General features: G+C 53.8%; 3 protein-coding genes across 7 annotated transcripts in view; 2 read left to right on the top strand and 1 right to left on the bottom strand.

Moving 5' to 3' along the window:
• The window catches only part of LOC102460546 (Na(+)/citrate cotransporter), a 32,731-nt gene extending 25,075 nt beyond the window's left edge, over positions 1 to 7,656 (bottom strand). For 4 of the 5 annotated variants that reach the window (XM_075904909.2, XM_075904910.2, XM_075904914.2 and 1 more), the window contains exons 1-2: positions 7,523 to 7,656; positions 2,822 to 2,950 (exon numbers count right to left, since the gene is read on the bottom strand). In XM_075904909.2, coding sequence (XP_075761024.1) covers positions 2,822 to 2,950; positions 7,523 to 7,627 — 234 coding nt within the window. In that variant the 5' untranslated portion in view covers positions 7,628 to 7,656. Of the gene's footprint in view, positions 1 to 2,821; positions 2,951 to 4,836; positions 4,926 to 7,522 lie in introns of all 5 variants that reach the window. The other variant, XM_089772243.1, reaches the window with a different exon arrangement.
• Positions 7,611 to 16,987, top strand: part of XAF1 (XIAP associated factor 1) — a 37,869-nt gene continuing 28,492 nt past the window's right edge. The window contains exon 1 of the mRNA XM_075904922.2: positions 7,611 to 7,680. The gene's annotated coding sequence lies outside the window, so the exon portion shown is untranslated. The remainder of the gene's footprint in view (positions 7,681 to 16,987) is intronic.
• LOC142819268 (uncharacterized) lies at positions 14,345 to 15,549 on the top strand. The gene is made up of 2 exons (XM_075904908.2): positions 14,345 to 14,794; positions 14,990 to 15,549. The coding sequence occupies exons 1-2, from the start codon at positions 14,365 to 14,367 to the stop codon at positions 15,547 to 15,549; spliced, it is 990 nt and encodes a 329-aa protein (XP_075761023.2). The 5' UTR covers positions 14,345 to 14,364.

The following is a 16,987-nucleotide window of genomic DNA, read 5'->3' as shown; positions in this document are numbered from 1 at the left end:
TTAGATGCTGTGCTGCTGTGGGCAGGGGCTGTCTCTTAGCTGGTTTGCATAGCACCTACTACAATGGGGCCCCTATTGGTTGAGGGCGGTAGAAGCAAACAACAGCATGTACTATAAGAAGTAAAGTCGCTCAGGGTATGTCTACACTACCCCGCTAGTTCGAACTAGCGGGGTAATGTATGCATACCGCAGTTGCTAATGAAGCCCGGGATTTGAATTTCCCGGGCTTCATTAGCATAAGCGGGGAGCCGCCATTTTTAAATCCCCGCTGCTTCGAACCCCGTGTAGCGCGGCTACACGGGGCTCGAACTAGGTAGTTCGGACTAGGGTGCCTATTCCGAACTACCGGTACACCTCGTTTCACGAGGAGTACCGGTAGTTCGGAATAGGACCCTAGTCCGAACTACCTAGTTCGAGCCCCGTGTAGCCGCGCTACACGGGGTTCGAAGCAGCGGGGATTTAAAAATGGCGGCTCCCCGCTTATGCTAATGAAGCCCGGGAAATTCAAATCCCGGGCTTCATTAGCAACTGCGGTATGCATACATTACCCCGCTAGTTCGAACTAGCGGGGTAGTGTAGACATACCCTCAGAGTATTGCTTGTATGCTGTCTGATTCTCAAAGATGCTAAGCCGCTCTGAAAATCAGCCCCATAATCCTACCCCTAATAGGTCACCAGCAGTGATTGAACCTTGCACTCTCAGAATCAACACACAGACTTGTATCACTCAAGTTCAAGTAGTAAGCCCATTAGCTGGCAAAAGTAGTAGGCGGTTATCTTTTATGAGTATCAGCATACTCTTTGGCAGCATGTTACATACATCTGCTGCAATAAAAAGCTCATCCCAAGCATCTGAAACCTCCCAAACATAAGCCCTTGATCAACAATAATTTTTACATGATCCCTTGGCTTTTAGAAATCTGAAGTTGGGTGTTTCAGCACCAAAGCACATTCCTCTACCACTGAAACATTAACTCCACATGTGGCAGCAGTAGTAGGCTGTTCTCCTCTATTTGGACCAGCTACTAAGGAAGAATAAAATCCACACTTCGCTGTCCTTTCTGTATAAACACCATATAGCTTGTTTCATATCTTTCTATGCTTGCACAATTTCTCTGTCAAGTTTCTTTGCTGAGGATTGAGGTTGGTATGTGAAAGAGGTTGAGGTGATGGATGTTAAGGTGTGAGATGCCAGGAACACACCTTTTTCCACTATGAAAAGAACCATTTCCTTACAGAAAGCAGTAGTGCTTGTTCTAAAAAGGCAGTGTGTTCAGAGGATGGCACACTCAGTCCACCCAGGAGGCCTGGGTTCTGATCTAGGTTCTACCAGGGACTGTCTGTGTGACCTTGGGCAAGTCACTTCATCTCTCTGTGCTTTGGTTTCCTCATGCATCTTGCGTGGTTAGCATGTAAATGGCTCAGATCAAGAACTACCACTTACCTGGTGTTTATACTTCACCTAACACAATTCGGTTACCAGATGGTTTAAAAAAATCACACTTGATTTCAGATTGGGGGGCAGACTGGCCGGGAGGTGGTCAGAGGGGACCGGGTTGGCTGGGGGATATGGGGGAGGGGAGAACCAGCCGGCGGGAAGCAGGGCTGGCCGGGTTGGGGAGAGTGGGGCTGGCTGGAGGAGATCAGAGCAGGGGGAACTGGCCAGAAGGAAGCAGGGCTGGCTGGGAGGAGGTTGGGGGGAGCAGGGCTGGCTGGGGGGAACTGACCACTGGGAAGCAGGGCTGGCACAGGGGAGGCAGAGCATCGCTGGCCTGGGAGCATGCAGATCCCAGGGTGCTGTCCATCCCGCGCATGGTCCCGGCGGCGCACATGGGCAAGTCTGGCCCCGGGTATTGCTGCCCCCGTCCTCTCTACTGCATAGCTGCATACTGCCTGGCTGGTAGACACGCTCATGCAGTGTGACTGTGTCTATCAGCCAGGTAGTACTCAACTATGTACTGATACTCATGATAATAATAAAAACTTAATTAGAAAATACCAGACATTTATATTTGTTTCCAGGACAGAAAGTTCAAAACCGGACACCATGCAACCCTAAACACAATGGTTCCCTAAATTTGAGAGGTGCCTCTGGGTGCTATTGTAATATATATATATATAATAATTTGCAGAAAGCCATCAGATGTATGTGGTACATTTAATCTCAGTGGATCCCAAAGTACTTTTACAAACTACAGACAGAGGAATCCATTCACTCACCACATGGTGCAACCACCTCTAGGGTCCAGCACAGTGGCCACTATTAATAGCACACAGCAACACTGCATGACCATGAAGACTAGAAAGTGAACAAGCACCCTACATCCAGTATATATTGATGGGGAAATGTTGATAGGTAGAATAATAAGGAGCGTGAGGCAATCTCTTTTATTGGACCAACTTCTGTTAGTGAGCGAGACAAGCTTTCAAGTCACACAGAAGTTGTCCAATAAAAGAGATTACCTCATCCACCTTGTTTATCCAGTATGCTAGGACCGACACAGCAGCACAGCATACAACAGCTAGAATGTCATTTTACAAACTTGCTGCCAGGATCTGACCCTTAAAGTCTCACTCCAGTTCAAATCTTGTTGGTAAAACCAGGGCAGAGATGAAACCCAATCAGATCCTTAGCTGAACCAGAACTTAGGGTCAGCAGTGCAAAGCACCCAGGGGATTCTGTTCAGTGTTACAGTCATGATGAAAAGCCACACATCACATATGATAGGCACAGACACACCGGTGCATTGGAGTATGCTTGTCTAATCTGGGCTTCTGACGTTTATGCTTAAATCCAAGCTGACCTAGAATCAGTTCTTACCTTTTTAGACTCCAAAATTCCAAACATAGGAAACAATATAGCAGGCAGGAGAGCTGTGACAGCCAAAGGGATGACTTCTGTGCACCAGTAAACTGCCATGAGGATGATAACATAGGCACACTTGGCCTCCTGGAATACAACAAAGGTTTAAGCACAGGGAATTGAGTGTATGGATGAATACACCACATCTCCCTCTATATCCCAGGATATATAAATGTCAGTTCTCTAGTTCCTTAGGAGAAGGGAAAGAACAACACTCCTACTAGAGAGCTATTTTATTCTCCAAGAAACTATTCTTTGATACACAGCTGGTGCAATCTGATAAATTTTAAAGGCAAAAATATACTCTTCAGAGATGGCATCCTGGCCACATTGAAGTCAGTCAATTTTTGCCACAGACTTCAGTGGTATTAAATACCTGCAACTCTCCATTGGAGTTAACTGGATCTAGGCCCATCTCTACAAGAAGCCAAATCCTGAAAGAGACATTTGATCTTTACAGCTCAACCGGTTACTCAGAAAGGAGCCTAAGTGAACATTCATATCAAAGCTTAAAGCCTCGCCCGGAAAACAATGCATAGGCAAATCTAGGGGCATTGTAAATGCACAAAGGCTTCAGGCTAAAAAGTGTAGTATGCGGGAAAACCAGAATTCCCAGAGAAACTGCTAACCTAAATATTCAGCTGCCAATTGGCATTTGATTCAAGCAGGAGATTCCATGCCTAGTAGCCAAGCTGTTTAGAAGCAATTCATGATTTTCGATGGCTCCTCTTGTGGGTACTCATCTTAAGATACTTAAAAGGAGCCTGATTTTCACAGTACAGATAATGGCTTTCTGAACATCAAGTTACTAAGTAAAAATCTTGACAACTGAGGTACCCCAAATCACTAGCAAACACTTGAAAATCTTGGTGTCATCTTTCTTCTGAGTTGGGGCACTATATTATAGCATCAAACTACCTCACTGCAGTTACCATGTTTTCTTAACACGGGAGTTGTCTGGACTGGAAATGCCTAAATATGTCCCGTGAAACAGTTGTTGAGATTTTTATAACCTAGTGATCCTAGGGTTTGTAAATCGAATCCTCTTAGGGGTAGTAGGTATTCATTAACTCACTGTAAACACTATTTTGGCTCTTAGGTGTAAATGCTCGATAGTTCGCAATTTCCTTTGGTTCATACTAACAGTTTATAGAAGGAGTTGGCAACCTGTAGCCCAAGGGCCTCATGCAGACCATCAAGATTCCACATGCGGCCCGTGAGACATTTTGTTTACCTTTGTCCATGAGCAGAGTCGTCAGATTCTGCTGGTTTCCTTCCACACCGTTTTTTCCTACCAGTATTACTAAAGTGACACACACCTAAAGCAAGTGAAGTGAGGTGCATGGTAACGGAACACATGAAGTGAGGTGCATGCTAACGGAACACATGAAGTGAGGTGCATGCTAACTGAACACATGAAGTGAGGTGCATGCTAATTGAACACAACATTGACTGTGAGAGCCATGTGCTCCCGCTGCATGCAGTCAAAGTACCGCTATGTTTCAATCAGCACACACTGTAAATGCTAGGTACATAAGAGCAGTTAGCAAAACTACCCCATCATCTTGGTTAGGAACGTCTTGCGTCTCACTGAGATGAAGGAGGGCCACTCATGAGGCCCAACCACTAGCCGAGGTTACCCATCTCTGTTTTACAAGGTCTTAAGAATTCTTTTTATTGGCAAAACAAGCAGGCCATAAAATGATATTTTCAAATGTGCCGTAAGGCTTCATTAGCTACTTCGCTTGTCTGCATTTGCATCCCTAGTCCGAACTAGGGAGCAAATGTAGACGTACTCTTACATGCAGCAGGGTATTACTTATTTTTTGCTGACAAGCTCTTCATATGTATAGAAAATATTATTTTTAAGTAATTAGAAATGTTCATCAGTTTAAGAGGGGTTATTTATTGAACATGCTTTGTAATTCTGCTTAAGCTAGAGTATAGGAAAGATATCAAGGGAAGAGACTTACTTAAAATGTCTATGTCTTTATAACGTGATCTGAGGTCTTGCAGCAATAGCTAAGTGTTAGAATTTACATAATGTGATTGCATTTGGCCACTGTGAAAAACAGAAACAGCTCTGAGAGGCTAAAAGAGTGCACAATACAGTAGAGTACAAACATTGGTTATTTAGAACATGAAGTCAATAATTTACTTAAAGTTCAAAAAGACAACAATGCTTATAAATTAACTCTTACAGACATAGTCAATTCAAGCACAGCTCTGTTTAGAAAACTGAAAAACAAGCACTAAGGTTAGGGAATAGTCATGATTAACACTAACAACTATACAATGTTGATTTTGCTTCTTTGAACAGGAGGCAGAAAACATAACATTCTGTCCTCTCAGAGAGCAGTTGTGAAAGTGATCATTGATGGGAATTCCTGTTAAGCAATCCTGCAGTCTCCTGGAAAAATGACACAATGTTTATGCCTCATGCTCAAAAGGTACAAAAAACCTCACTAGACTCTTATTAAATTGTACATTGCTACTCTTGTACATCACAGCCCTATCACAAGCTTTTGTATTGATCCTACAATATTTGTCATCTAGCTAGTGCTTTCAATGGTTAAACCCCATCTATGAAGTCTCCCACCCTACCTCGGTGCAACTCACAGTCATTTCTCTTTCACAGGAGACTGTCAAGTTGACCAAAAGGCAGGGCTGTTATTAGGCAGGTAAACCAGAAGGCATGGCATTTATTGTTGACAAATAAGCCTGAGGTTTTTCTGAAGTTTAAAATATACCACGCATTTTAGGTCAATCAAAAATGACTAGTTGTAACATTATTTTTAGAGCAGGTCCTACAAACTATGCCAGACCATAATATTTGGTGCAAACATCTGTGGCAGACAGAAAAGATAAAAGGCCTGATCCTGGAGTTCTTACACCAGCTTTGCACTGGCATAGTTCCAATGAAATCAAAATACAACAGTGGACAATTGGTGTGCCCTCGTCCTAAATCATCAGGCACAATGTTTTACTTTTTACCTCATCTTCTCATAGGTAATAATCATGGTGTGCATTTATGCAGCTCAGCATGAGAACATCTCAAAACTTTTCACAAATACCAAATGTCATACCACGCTCATGTTATTCCAGTTTTACAGATGGGAAAACTGAGGCATGGAGGCAGCAACACAGCAAATCAGTGTTAAAACCAGGAGAGGAGGATGCTTCTGACAAAAACCTATGTACATGGGCTGAAACTTGAAACAATGTCTTTGTGGATCAACAAACTTGGTATCTAAGGGTGTTTCTAGATTACAGGATTTTTTCGAAAAAAGTGGCCTTTTTTCAAAAAAACTTCCCCTGCATCTAGATTGCTGTCGCATTCTTTCAAAAGTAAATCAAAATAACGCGGCAGTTTTTTCGACCGCAGAAAACCTTGTTTTACGAGGAAGAACGCCTTTTTGCGAAAGTGCTTTTTTGAAAAAAAGCATTAGGTAATGCAAACTGTGCTTTTTCGAAAGAGACCATCTAGACTGCGTGGGTGCTCTCTTTTGAAAAAGCGGCTTGCTTTTTCGAAAGTACTGGTTGTAGGCTAGATGCTCTTTTTTGATAGAGGCTTTTTCGAAAATATCTTTCGAAAAAGCCTCTTTCGAAAGAGGCTTTCAGTCTAGACATAGCTTAAGCTGTAACACTTATAAGATTAAAACAATGGCAAGTTTTGCGTCTGTGGGGTGATCCACATCCTGGCCCTGAGAGATTTCTTATGACCAGTTTGTATTTGCATCCTTTCTACTTCAGGGGCTCCTGTTGTACTGTTTACTGCCTAAGGTATAGCCTGGGACATACATGCCTTTTTTAAGGGTTACCCTGCAAGTGATCCTACCCTGCAAGTGATTACTAACACTGGGCATCCAAAAAAGTGCTGCAGTTCAGGTAGTAAAGGGTTAAAAACCATCAACACTGATTGAGCCAACTACGAGTTATTGAAACAATTCCCCTCTCTAGACTTCTCCGCAGAAGTCCATGCGGTTACCCTTCATAGTTTAGTATCAGAGGGGTAGCAGTGTTAGTCTGAATCCGCATAAACAAGAAGTCCTGTGGCACCTTTATCTGACTTAAGTGCGTCTTTGCCCAGGAAAGCTTATTCTCCAGTAAATCAGTTAGTCTTGCCACAGGACTTCTCCTTCTTCCTGGTTTAGGGAGAGAAAGGATGCCATCACCAGGGACTTGCAGCTGGCAAACCCTATTGCAGCGAGTTGCCCAGAAGGACTGGTTGGGAGTGCAAGGGGCTCCCTGTTGTTCTCCTCGATGGATGCTGGGCGCTGAGAAATGCAGCTCCAGCCGGGCTGTGGTCCTGGCCAGATCCTCCAAACCTCTGCCAGCCCCGTGGTGCTTGAGGGTCAGGGGCAAGGACCACGCCTCGCTACGACCCCTGGAGAGCCCCCAGCGCTACGCTGCCTGGCTGCAGGGGGGAGCAAGCAGCAGTGGGCAGGAGAACAGCAGAGACACCAGCATCCCTGGTACCGCTGGTGCAATTAAGAAGGATTGGGAGGGGGGGAGTCCCGCAGGGAAACCAGAGGAAGCGGGACTTCGCTAGCACATAAAAGTGACCTTGGCGGGAGCGCCCCCTCCCGCGCCTAGAGATCCGGGACCCCCGGACACAGGCCCCCCCTCCCAGGGAGAGGAGCCCCCAGAGGCGCGTACCTGGGTGGGGATGAGCAGGGGCAGCGCGAGCAGCAGCAGCGGGGTGCCGAAGAGCACGACGCAGGACTTGAACCGCAGCAGGGGTCTCAGGCACGGCGGGGCCATGGCCCGGGGCGCAGCGAGGGGATCCGAGGCGGCGGCGGCGGCAGCTGCAGCGAGTGAGCGGGACCTGGCGACAGAGGGAGGTTTAAATACACCGGCCCGCCCTGCGCCGCGGCCGCGCCCTGCCGCCCGGGGGAGCCCCGGCATCCCCGCCCCCCGACCCCGGGCCACACACCGCCCCCCCTCCCCCAGAGCCCCTCACCGCCCCCCTCCTCTGACCCCAGAGCCCCTCACCGCCCCCCTCCTCTGACCCCCAGGCCACTCACCGCCCCCCCCCCCCGCCCCCAGAGCCCCTCACCGCCCCCCTCCTCTGACCCCAGAGCCCCTCACCGCCCCCCTCCCCTGCCCCCAGAGCCCCTCACCGCCCCCCTCCTCTGACCCCCAGGCCACTCACCGCCCCCCCCCCCCCCCCCTCCCCCAGAGCCCCTCACCGCCCCCCTCCTCTGACCCCAGAGCCCCTCACCGCCCCCCTCCTCTGACCCCCAGCCCCCCTCCTCTGACCCCCGCCCCCCCCCCCCCGCCCCCAGAGCCCCTCACCGCCCCCCTCCTCTGACCCCAGAGCCCCTCACCGCCCCCCCCACCCCTGAGCCCCTCACCGCCCCCCCCCCGCCCCTCCCCCAGAGCCCCTCACCGCCCCTCCCGACCCCAGAGCCCCTCACCGCCCCCCCCACCCCAGAGCCCCTCACCGCCCCCCCCGCCCCCAGAGCCCCTCACCGCCCCCCTCCTCTGACCCCAGAGCCCCTCACCGCCCCCCCCCGCCCCCAGAGCCCCTCACCGCCCCCCTCCTCTGACCCCAGAGCCCCTCACCGCCCCCCTCCTCTGACCCCAGAGCCCCTCACCGCCCCCCCCAACCCCAGAGCCCCTCACCGCCCCCCTCCTCTGACCCCAGAGCCCCTTACTGCCCTCCCAACCCCAGAGCCCCTCACCGCCCCCCCACCCCAGAGCCCCTCACCGCCCCTCCCGACCCCAGAGCCCCTCACCGCCCCCCTCCTCTGACCCCAGAGCCCCTCACCGCCCCCCCGATCCCAGAGCCCCTCACCGCCCCCCTCCTCTGACCCCAGAGCCCCTCACCGCCCCCCTCCTCTGACCCCAGAGCCCCTCACCGCCCCCCCCCCCAGAGCCCCTCACCGCCCCCCTCCTCTGACCCCCAGGCCACTCACCGCCCCCCCGATCCCAGAGCCCCTCACCGCCCCCCTCCTCTGACCCCAGAGCCCCTCACCGCCCCCCCAACCCCAGAGCCCCTCACCGCCCCCCTCCTCTGACCCCAGAGCCCCTCACCGCCCCCCCTCCTCTGACCCCAGAGCCCCTCACCGCCCCCCTCCTCTGACCCCAGAGCCCCTCACCGCCCCCCTCCTCTGACCCCAGAGCCCCTCACCGCCCCCCCAACCCCAGAGCCCCTCACCGCCCCCCTCCTCTGACCCCAGAGCCCCTCACCGCCCCCCTCCTCTGGCCCCAGAGCCCCTCACCGCCCCCCCCAACCCCAGAGCCCCTCACCGCCCCCCTCCTCTGACCCCCGGGACACTCACCACCCCCCCCCCCCCCGATCCCAGAGCCCCTCACCGCCCCCCTCCTCTGCCCTCAGAGCCCCTCACCGCCCCCCTCCTCTGACCCCAGAGCCACTCACCGTCCCCCCAACCCCAGAGCCCCTCACCCCCCCCTCCTCTGACTCCCGGGACACTCACCGCCCCCCCCCGACCCCAGAGCCCCTCACCGCCCCCCTCCTCTGCCCCCAGAGCTCCTCACAGCCCCTCCTCTTCTTACCCCCGGGCCCCTCACAGCCCCCCCCCCCTCCTCTGACCCCAAAGCCCGTCACAGCACCCTGCCCCGCCCCTCCTCTGACCCCCGGGCCACTCACAGCCCCCCTCCTCTGACCCCAGAGCCCCTCACAGCCCCCTGCCCCGCCCCTCCCTTGACCCCCAGGCCACTCACGGCCCCCCTTCTTATCTCTCCACAGCCCCTCACAGCCCCCCTCCTCTAACCCTGGGGCACCTCACAGCCCCTTGCCCCTCCTCTGACCCCCTCCTTGAGCTGCTGACAGCTCCTCCTCACAGCCTCCCCCCCCCCAGCTACTCACAGCTCCCCTCTCCTCATCTTACCTGCCCCCCAGGCTACTCACAGCCCCCCTCCCGCCTTCTGACCCCCCACTCCCTGAACTACTCACAGCCCCCCCGCCCCCCCCACATCATTCCTTTTAGCCCCTGAGCCTCTTACAGCCCTGATACCCCTCCCTTAATTCTTCCACCCCTTGTCTAGACACCCCTCCCCCCCATGCTCCAGCCCAAGGCCACTCGCAGCCTCCCTCCATCCTTCCTCTAATGCCCCCTCCTCAGCCACTCTCAGCCCTCACACATCTTTTCTAAGTGCCCTCCCCTGCCACTGGCACTCACGGCACCTTCAATTCCTCTCCCAGAGCCCCCACCTGGGGCCACTCAAAGCCTCCCTGCCCCTCATCTATCCCCCTCCCAGCCCTGGGCCACTCACAACCTCTCCTGCACCTCATATAACTCCCACCCCCCACCAGGTTAACCCACCCCACCCCTGTGAACCGCTCAGTCCCCCCTGCGCCTCATTTCACCATCCTGAGCCCTGTGGGCCACTCTCTGCTCCCCCAATTGCCCATTGTCTAACCTCCTCCAGCCTTGTGGGCTACTCACAGCCCATTGAGGGGTGGCAGAACTTGGTGTTAAATTCCGACATGGCTCCCAGTTACCTCCTTGCCCCATCCAGCACCTTCCTGTGCCCATGGTAGCCCTTGGTGGTGGGGGGTGTCATGCTCTGGAGTGCCCCCCTTTCCTGCCCTGTGGCAATGCCAATGTGTGCAGAAGGAATCATGCTCAGTCCCCAACCTCCATGTGCCCATGGCAGACCTGGGACCTATCCTGAACCAGCCCCCCACCCTATAATAAGCCCCAGCTCTGACAAACAAACCCATCTCCCTTGCTCTGCCCGGGCAGCCACTAGTCCCAAACTCTTGGTGGATGCATTTCTCAGTCTCTGTAAGTGGGGGTGGGGGAGAGGTGGGATACAGGGAAGAGTTCCAAGCTTGCTTGTTGTGAGCTGCGTTGGCTACTTTTTTACTTGTCAGGGCATTCCAAGTTGCTGGCAGCTTGTTGCTTTCTTTGGTTTTTTTTGCAGGGGAAAGGGGGAAGTAAGGGAGGGCAAGAGGTTTAAGAGTGAGGGTCAACGGTCCCAGACGGCACACCAGGGATCCAGTCACACAGAGCATTGGCAAGTTTCAGAGGTGTAGCCGTGTTATTCTATTTCAGCAAAACCAACTAATCCTGTGGCACTTTCCAGACTAACCAATTTATTAGGGCATAAGCTTTTGTGGGCTCCTGCCCTAATAAATTGTCTAGTCTTTTAGGTGCCACAGGACACCTTGTTGATAGAGCACTGAGGTTTGTTTTACGGATCAGCTTATTTTGGCCTTCTAAAACAGGATGAGCTTGGCTTTTTGCTTATTGTGAAAGCCCGGGTGCTCATTGACAGCATGAAAGTTGGCAAGTGGCACTTAAATGTCCCCCAGGAGGAATGATCAAATGCAAGCTAGTACAAAGTATTGATCTTCCTAGCATGGCTCTTCCCAATCCCCTCCCCACCACCCTCCTAGCCCCAGCCTCTCCTCCGGCCCCCCTTTCCAGCCATCCCCATCCTCCCCACCTCCTGCAGCCCCTCTGGCCACCCTTTCCAGCCCTCCCCAGCCTCCTCACCTCCTGCAGCCCCTCTGGCCTCCTTTTCCAGCCCTCCCCACCTCCTGCGGCCCCTCTGGCCACCCTTTCCAGCCCTCCCCATCTCCTGCAGCCAGGCAGCACTCACTCCACCTTCTCCTTTCCTCTGCTCCCTCCTTCCACTTGTCCTGCCCTCCCTCACCTTCCCTACAGGGAAGCTGGTAAGGAAGAGCCAGGGCTCTGTTTACTTCCAAGTGCCCCCTTGTGGATGAACAAGAGAAACTCCCTGTGCAATGGTGCTGTCCTCTTGGCCTCAGGCTACTAGCGAGACAAGGTGTGTGAGTTAATATCTTTTCTTGGACCAACATCGGTCAGAGACAAGCTTTCCAGCTTACACTGGGCTCTTCCTCAGGGCAAAACAACACAACAGCTGGTAGAAGAACAGTTATTAGCTCGCCCATTTTGTTTCAATAACAGAAATTCTATCTCTGTAGTTCCACGATTGCCTGTTGAAAATTCTGGCATGCAGTCTGTCCCCCATGTTCGCTGCCTGCAAAAAGGAGCCATGTGGGGCTCCAAGGAGAAGGAGGCTAAGCTAAGCTCTGACAACATGAGACTTGAAACCATGCAAGCAATAATCATATTCACGGTTATTGCTAGTTGGACTGTTTTTAATAAACAGTGTGTCCCAGCCTGTGTTATCTCTACTCTACCTCTGTGTGCATGTTTTATAGCAGTGTTTCTCAACCAGTGGTACAAGTACCCTTAGGGGTACTTGAGAGAAGTCTGGGGGGTACATCAACACAACTGAAATTTGGAGAAAACTGAATTTTTGTTTTAAGTTTTACAGCGCTTTATTATTTTTGTACTTTTTACACCCAAAAATGTCATTTTTTGGAGACCATGCTACCTCCTGCAAGTGATAATGGTGCTTAAATAGACATATTTCCTGTTTGCATGAGCTCTACTCCAGCATGTGCTGAAACACTGCTATGTTGGGGCCAGATCCGTTTAACTTTGAGGGGAGCTGGGCTCAAGTCAAGACGGAGGGCTATGATCCTCCACTGCTTTGCACCTTGGGTAGTAATTGGCACCTGAGCAAAGTGGGCATAAAATGGACATGAGAGAATGGGGGATTCTGGCCTGGTGGCATTTTCCATGCTCCATTCACAGGTGTTAACAGCAAACTAAGGTGCATTGCTGTAGGGGACAAGGACTTGGGGATCTGATCCTGCAAACCCTGATGCCAGGCCAGTGAAGTCACAGGAATGGTTTGCACAGCTCAGGATAAGGGCTGTGTAGATGATTTAAGTACTACTGGCACATTTTGGCCTCCAGGAACAGTCCCAAAAGGAGATGCTTTCCTCTGATGTGCTTGTTAGCATAATGGATACCTATGCAGGAAATGAGAAGCAGGCCACAGCAGCTTCTTTGCATAATATAAGGAGCCCAGAAAAGATTCCGCAAAGGTGGAGAGGCTGGAAAGGGAGATGAAATCAGCTCATACCTGCACTCATGTGTCCAGGCTCCAGCAGCAGATGAAAGTGCCAGCAGCTCTCAAATAAATAACTACAAATAGGTAACTTGTTATAGAAGCAGTGCTTGTTTCTTGTACCTAAGCAACTAATGCAAACACAGTTAATTGGTCTGTGGCTTCAGTGGAGAGGCAGCAATTGTGCACGCCCAGCAAATACAGACTAAAAAGATATCACCAACAATGCTGCAAGGGATACTTTCTAATGGAGCAGCTGAATCAATACAGGGAAAGTCTTGGTTGAAGAAGCTGCTCCCATGAATTCTTCTGACACTGAATCCTGTGTCTCAGTTTCCCCCTCTACTACAAAAGAGGGATGTTAAGGTGTCATTCAAAGCTGTCATCAACATCAGACACTTGTCATCAACATCACTCAGCTGTCATCAGACACTTTTGTGCCTATATTCCATGAAAAAAGAACAAAAAAATATCCCAAGCAATTGAGACTTAGGCACTTCATTGGTTGGCTAATGGAAAATCAGAGCCGAGACGTAAAAGACAGGCAAAAGGAGACATATGGATAATGGAACAATCCTCTAGTCTACTGTGGTTTGAATAGAAAATGGAGTCATGTGGGTGATGCGTCTTCCAAAGGAGAAGGAAGGCAAGGAATGTTGGAAACACAAAGTTTCCTGCAGTTTGTCTCAGGCAGTTCCAGAGAGGACAAAATTAAGAAGAGAGGGAACAGAGGGTTCCCTGTGGGGAAAAATAGATGAAGAGGAAAAGGGAGAAAAAGAAGATCTGGTAGAGAGAAATCTAGAGAGATGGAACCACCTGAAAAGCTATGACCTTACCATTGCTCGCTCAGAGTTTTATGAAGGGGCTGAATTGCTGCCTGACCGGATACTGCTGAACTAGACAGTTTAGAACCAAAATCCAGACATTGCTGAATTTGGGGGAAGAGAAGGGACAGCTGTAAAATTCAGACCCAGTCTTCCAAAGGCCAGAACAAAAACACAGATCTGCCTTAATACAATTTTAACTGGCAGATGGTACCAGCTTCACAGTATTGCCAGGAGCCAGCCTCACAGGGTATGTCTACACTACAAGTTAGTTCGAACTAACGTCCGTTAGTTTGAACTAACTTTCCTAGGTGCTACACTAGCGCTCCGTTAGTTCGAACTTAATTCGAACTAACGGAGCGCTTAGTTCAAACTAGGTAAACCTCATTTTACGAGGATTAAGCCTAGTTCGAACTAGCTAGTTCGAATTAAGGGTTGTGTAGACCCTTAATTCGAACTAGTGGGAGGCTAAGGCTTCCCAGGTTTCCCTGGTGGCCACTCTGGCCAACACCAGGGAAACTCTATTGCCCCCCTCCCGGCCCCGGAGCCCTTAAAGGGCCACGGGCTGGCTACACAGTTTGTACCAGTTGCAAGGCTGCCAGCACCCGTGCCTGCACAGCCTGCACCTGCCACAACATGAGCCAGCCATCCGAGGGCTCCCAGCCCTCCACTGCTCCCCAGGACCAGCCTGGCGGCTCCCAGGAGCCTGCCCGGGGGCACAAAAGGCGGGCGCCCGCCTGGTCAAGTGCGGAGATCATGGACCTCATCGAGGTTTGGGGGGAAGCCTCCAATGTCCACGATCTCCGCACTAGCCACTGGAACGCGGCCGTCTACGGCCGCATGGCTGCCAGCCTGGCCGCCAGGGGCCACCAGCGCAGCCGGGAGCAGGTCCGCTGCAAAATTAAGGACTTGTGGCAGTCCTACTCCCGGGCCTGCCTGCCAGGGGCCGACCCGGAGGCCTGCCCCCACTTCCATGCCCTGGACTGCATCCTGGGGCCTCATGCCGTCCCTGCCCCCCGGGACGTGATTGACCCCGGGGCAGAGGGACCGCTCCTGGACACGGAGGAGGAGGAAGAGGGCTCTGAGAGCCAGGAGCCTGCCGCCAGCCTGCCCAGGACCCAGGACCCCCGAGGCACGCCACAGAGCCGCTCGCCTGCGTCGTCTGAGGCCGGGGAGGCGTCCACCTGTGAGTACCCTCGTGTTCCTCTTATGTGTACGGGGGGCTGGGGTGAGAGGGAGCCCCGGGACCGTGCGCCTGGGCCTTGCCCACCATGGAGCAGCAGCTGGGGATCCTGCAAGGGCCCTGGCCTTGCAGAGGGGAGCTGGGTTTCACACACCTGGGCCCCTGGGGTAATTGACCGCTGGTCTTCTTGCACCACAGCCGCAGCACCTGGGACTGCAGGGCACACCACCACGCCTGCAGCAGCCGCCCGCGCCCGGGCAAGCAGGACAGCCAGGAACCAGGAGGACTACCAGAGGCGGCACCTCCGGTTCCTGGATCGACAGCTCCGTCTCCAGGACCACTGGGTCCAGGAGGACCTGAGGCTGCGCCGGAGGAGTCTGGAGGCCCTGGAGGAGCAGGGCCGTGCCCTGCGAGGCCACCTCCAGAGCCTGCTGGACCGCTTCCCATTTCCTCCTCCCCCTGCTCCCCCTTTTGCTCCCCCTCTAGCTCCCCCTCTTGTTCCCCCTGCTCCCCCTGCTCCCGCTTCCGCTCCTGCTTCCTCCACACCCCCTGTCCCTCCTGCCCCCCCCCACAACCATTTCCCACCGACGTCCCCGGACCCGCAGTGTGGCGAGACGGGAGAGGCAACCAGACTCCCACCCCTGAGCTTTCCTTTCCCTTCCTCCCTTCCCTCCCCTTCCCTTCCAGCTCCCTCGTCCCAGGTTTCCCCCTCCCCTCTCCCACCCTCATTCCTCCCTTCCCGCACCCAGTTATGTTAAATAAACAGACGTTTTTGTTTCAAAAACAGGTGTCTTTATTGTACAGTAGATAGGGAGGGGAAAGGGGAAGGGGGGTAGGGTGGAAGAAGGCCCCAGTGGGGCATGCAGGGAGAGGTCAGTCCTCCTCCTCCTCCACCAGGAAGCTCTCCCGCAGGGCTTCCTGGATCCGGACGGCCCCCCGCTGGGCTTCCCGGATGGCGGCGGTGCGGGGCTGACCGTAGTGTCCAGCCATGCGGTCAGCCTCAGCCATCCAGGCTGGCAGGAAAGCCTCCCCCTTTCGCTCACACAAATTGTGGAGCACACAACATGCCGCCACCACGGGAGGGACGTTGTGCTCGGCCAGGTCCAGACGGGTGAGGAGGCATCGAAAGCAGGCTTTCAGTCGCCCGAAGGCCCCCTCCACCACGATGCAGGCCCTGGTCAGCCTGGCATTGAAGACCTGGCGGGAGGGATTGAGGTGCCCCGTGTAGGGCTTCATCAGCCACGGCTGCAGTGGGTAGGCGGCATCCCCCACCAGGCACACGGGCATGTCCACGTCCCCGACCCTGATGTGGCGGTCGGGGAAGAAGGTCCCGGCCTGCAGCCACTGGCACACAGAGGAGTTGCGGTACACCCGTGCGTCGTGTGCTTTGCCGGACCAGCCCACATTAATGTCCGTGAACTGTCCCCGGTGGTCACACACGGCCTGCAGGATCACGGAGAAGTACCCCTTTCTGTTGACGTACTGGGACACCTGGTGTTCCGGGGCACGGATGGGGATGTGCATCCCGTCGATGGCCCCCCCGCAGTTGGGGAAGCCGAGGGCGCCGAATCCCCGGATGACGGCGTCCGGGTCGGCGAGGCGGACCACCCTGCGGAGCAGCACCCGGTTGATGGCCTTGACCACCTGCGGAGAGAGACACAGCAAAGCGCCAATCAGTGGGGCGCCCGGGTGGCTGGGAGCGTGCGTGCCCTGGCAGTGCCCCGCGCCCCACTCCCGGAAGCAACCCCCCTGGCGGCGTGTAGTACGGCCGGGACAGCCCGACCCCTCCGGTGCGGGGCGCTTTCGCCTCCTCCCGCCCCCTCTTTGTCCCTTGGGCGGCCCATCCCCTCCTCGCAGCCCCCCTTCCCCCCCCGGCTCGGTGGCCGACGAGTGCCATACCTGCATGAGCACCGCTCCGACGGTGGATCTCCCCACGCCGAACTGGTTCCCGACGGATCGGTAGCTGTCCGGCGTGGAGAGCTTCCAGAGGGCGATGGCCACCCGCTTCTGGAGGGGGATGGCGGGTCTCATGCGAGTGTCCCTTCTTTGCAGGGCAGGGGCGAGCCACTCGCAGAGCTCCAGGAAGGTGTCCCTCCTCATCCTGAAGTTCTGGGTCCACTGTCGGTCCTCCCAGCGCTCCAGGACGATGCAGTCTCACCAGTCGGTGCTGGTGTCCAGATGCCAGACGCGGCGGGG

Source organism: Pelodiscus sinensis, chromosome 21 (assembly GCF_052426305.1).
Source record: "Pelodiscus sinensis isolate ZL-2025 chromosome 21, ASM5242630v1, whole genome shotgun sequence".
Lineage (NCBI taxonomy): Eukaryota > Metazoa > Chordata > Testudines > Trionychidae > Pelodiscus > Pelodiscus sinensis.
Note: the sequence above shows the minus strand (reverse complement) of the source record. Positions and strands in the feature narration are given on the sequence as shown.

Coding starts and splice junctions, on each gene's coding strand:
- LOC142819268 (XM_075904908.2), top strand. CDS start 14,365: ATGGACCTCATCGAGGTTTGGGGGGAAGCCTCCAATGTCCACGATCTC. Junction 14,795..14,989: donor GGCCGGGGAGGCGTCCACCT/GTGAGTACCCTC, acceptor CTTGCACCACAG/CCGCAGCACCTGGGACTGCA.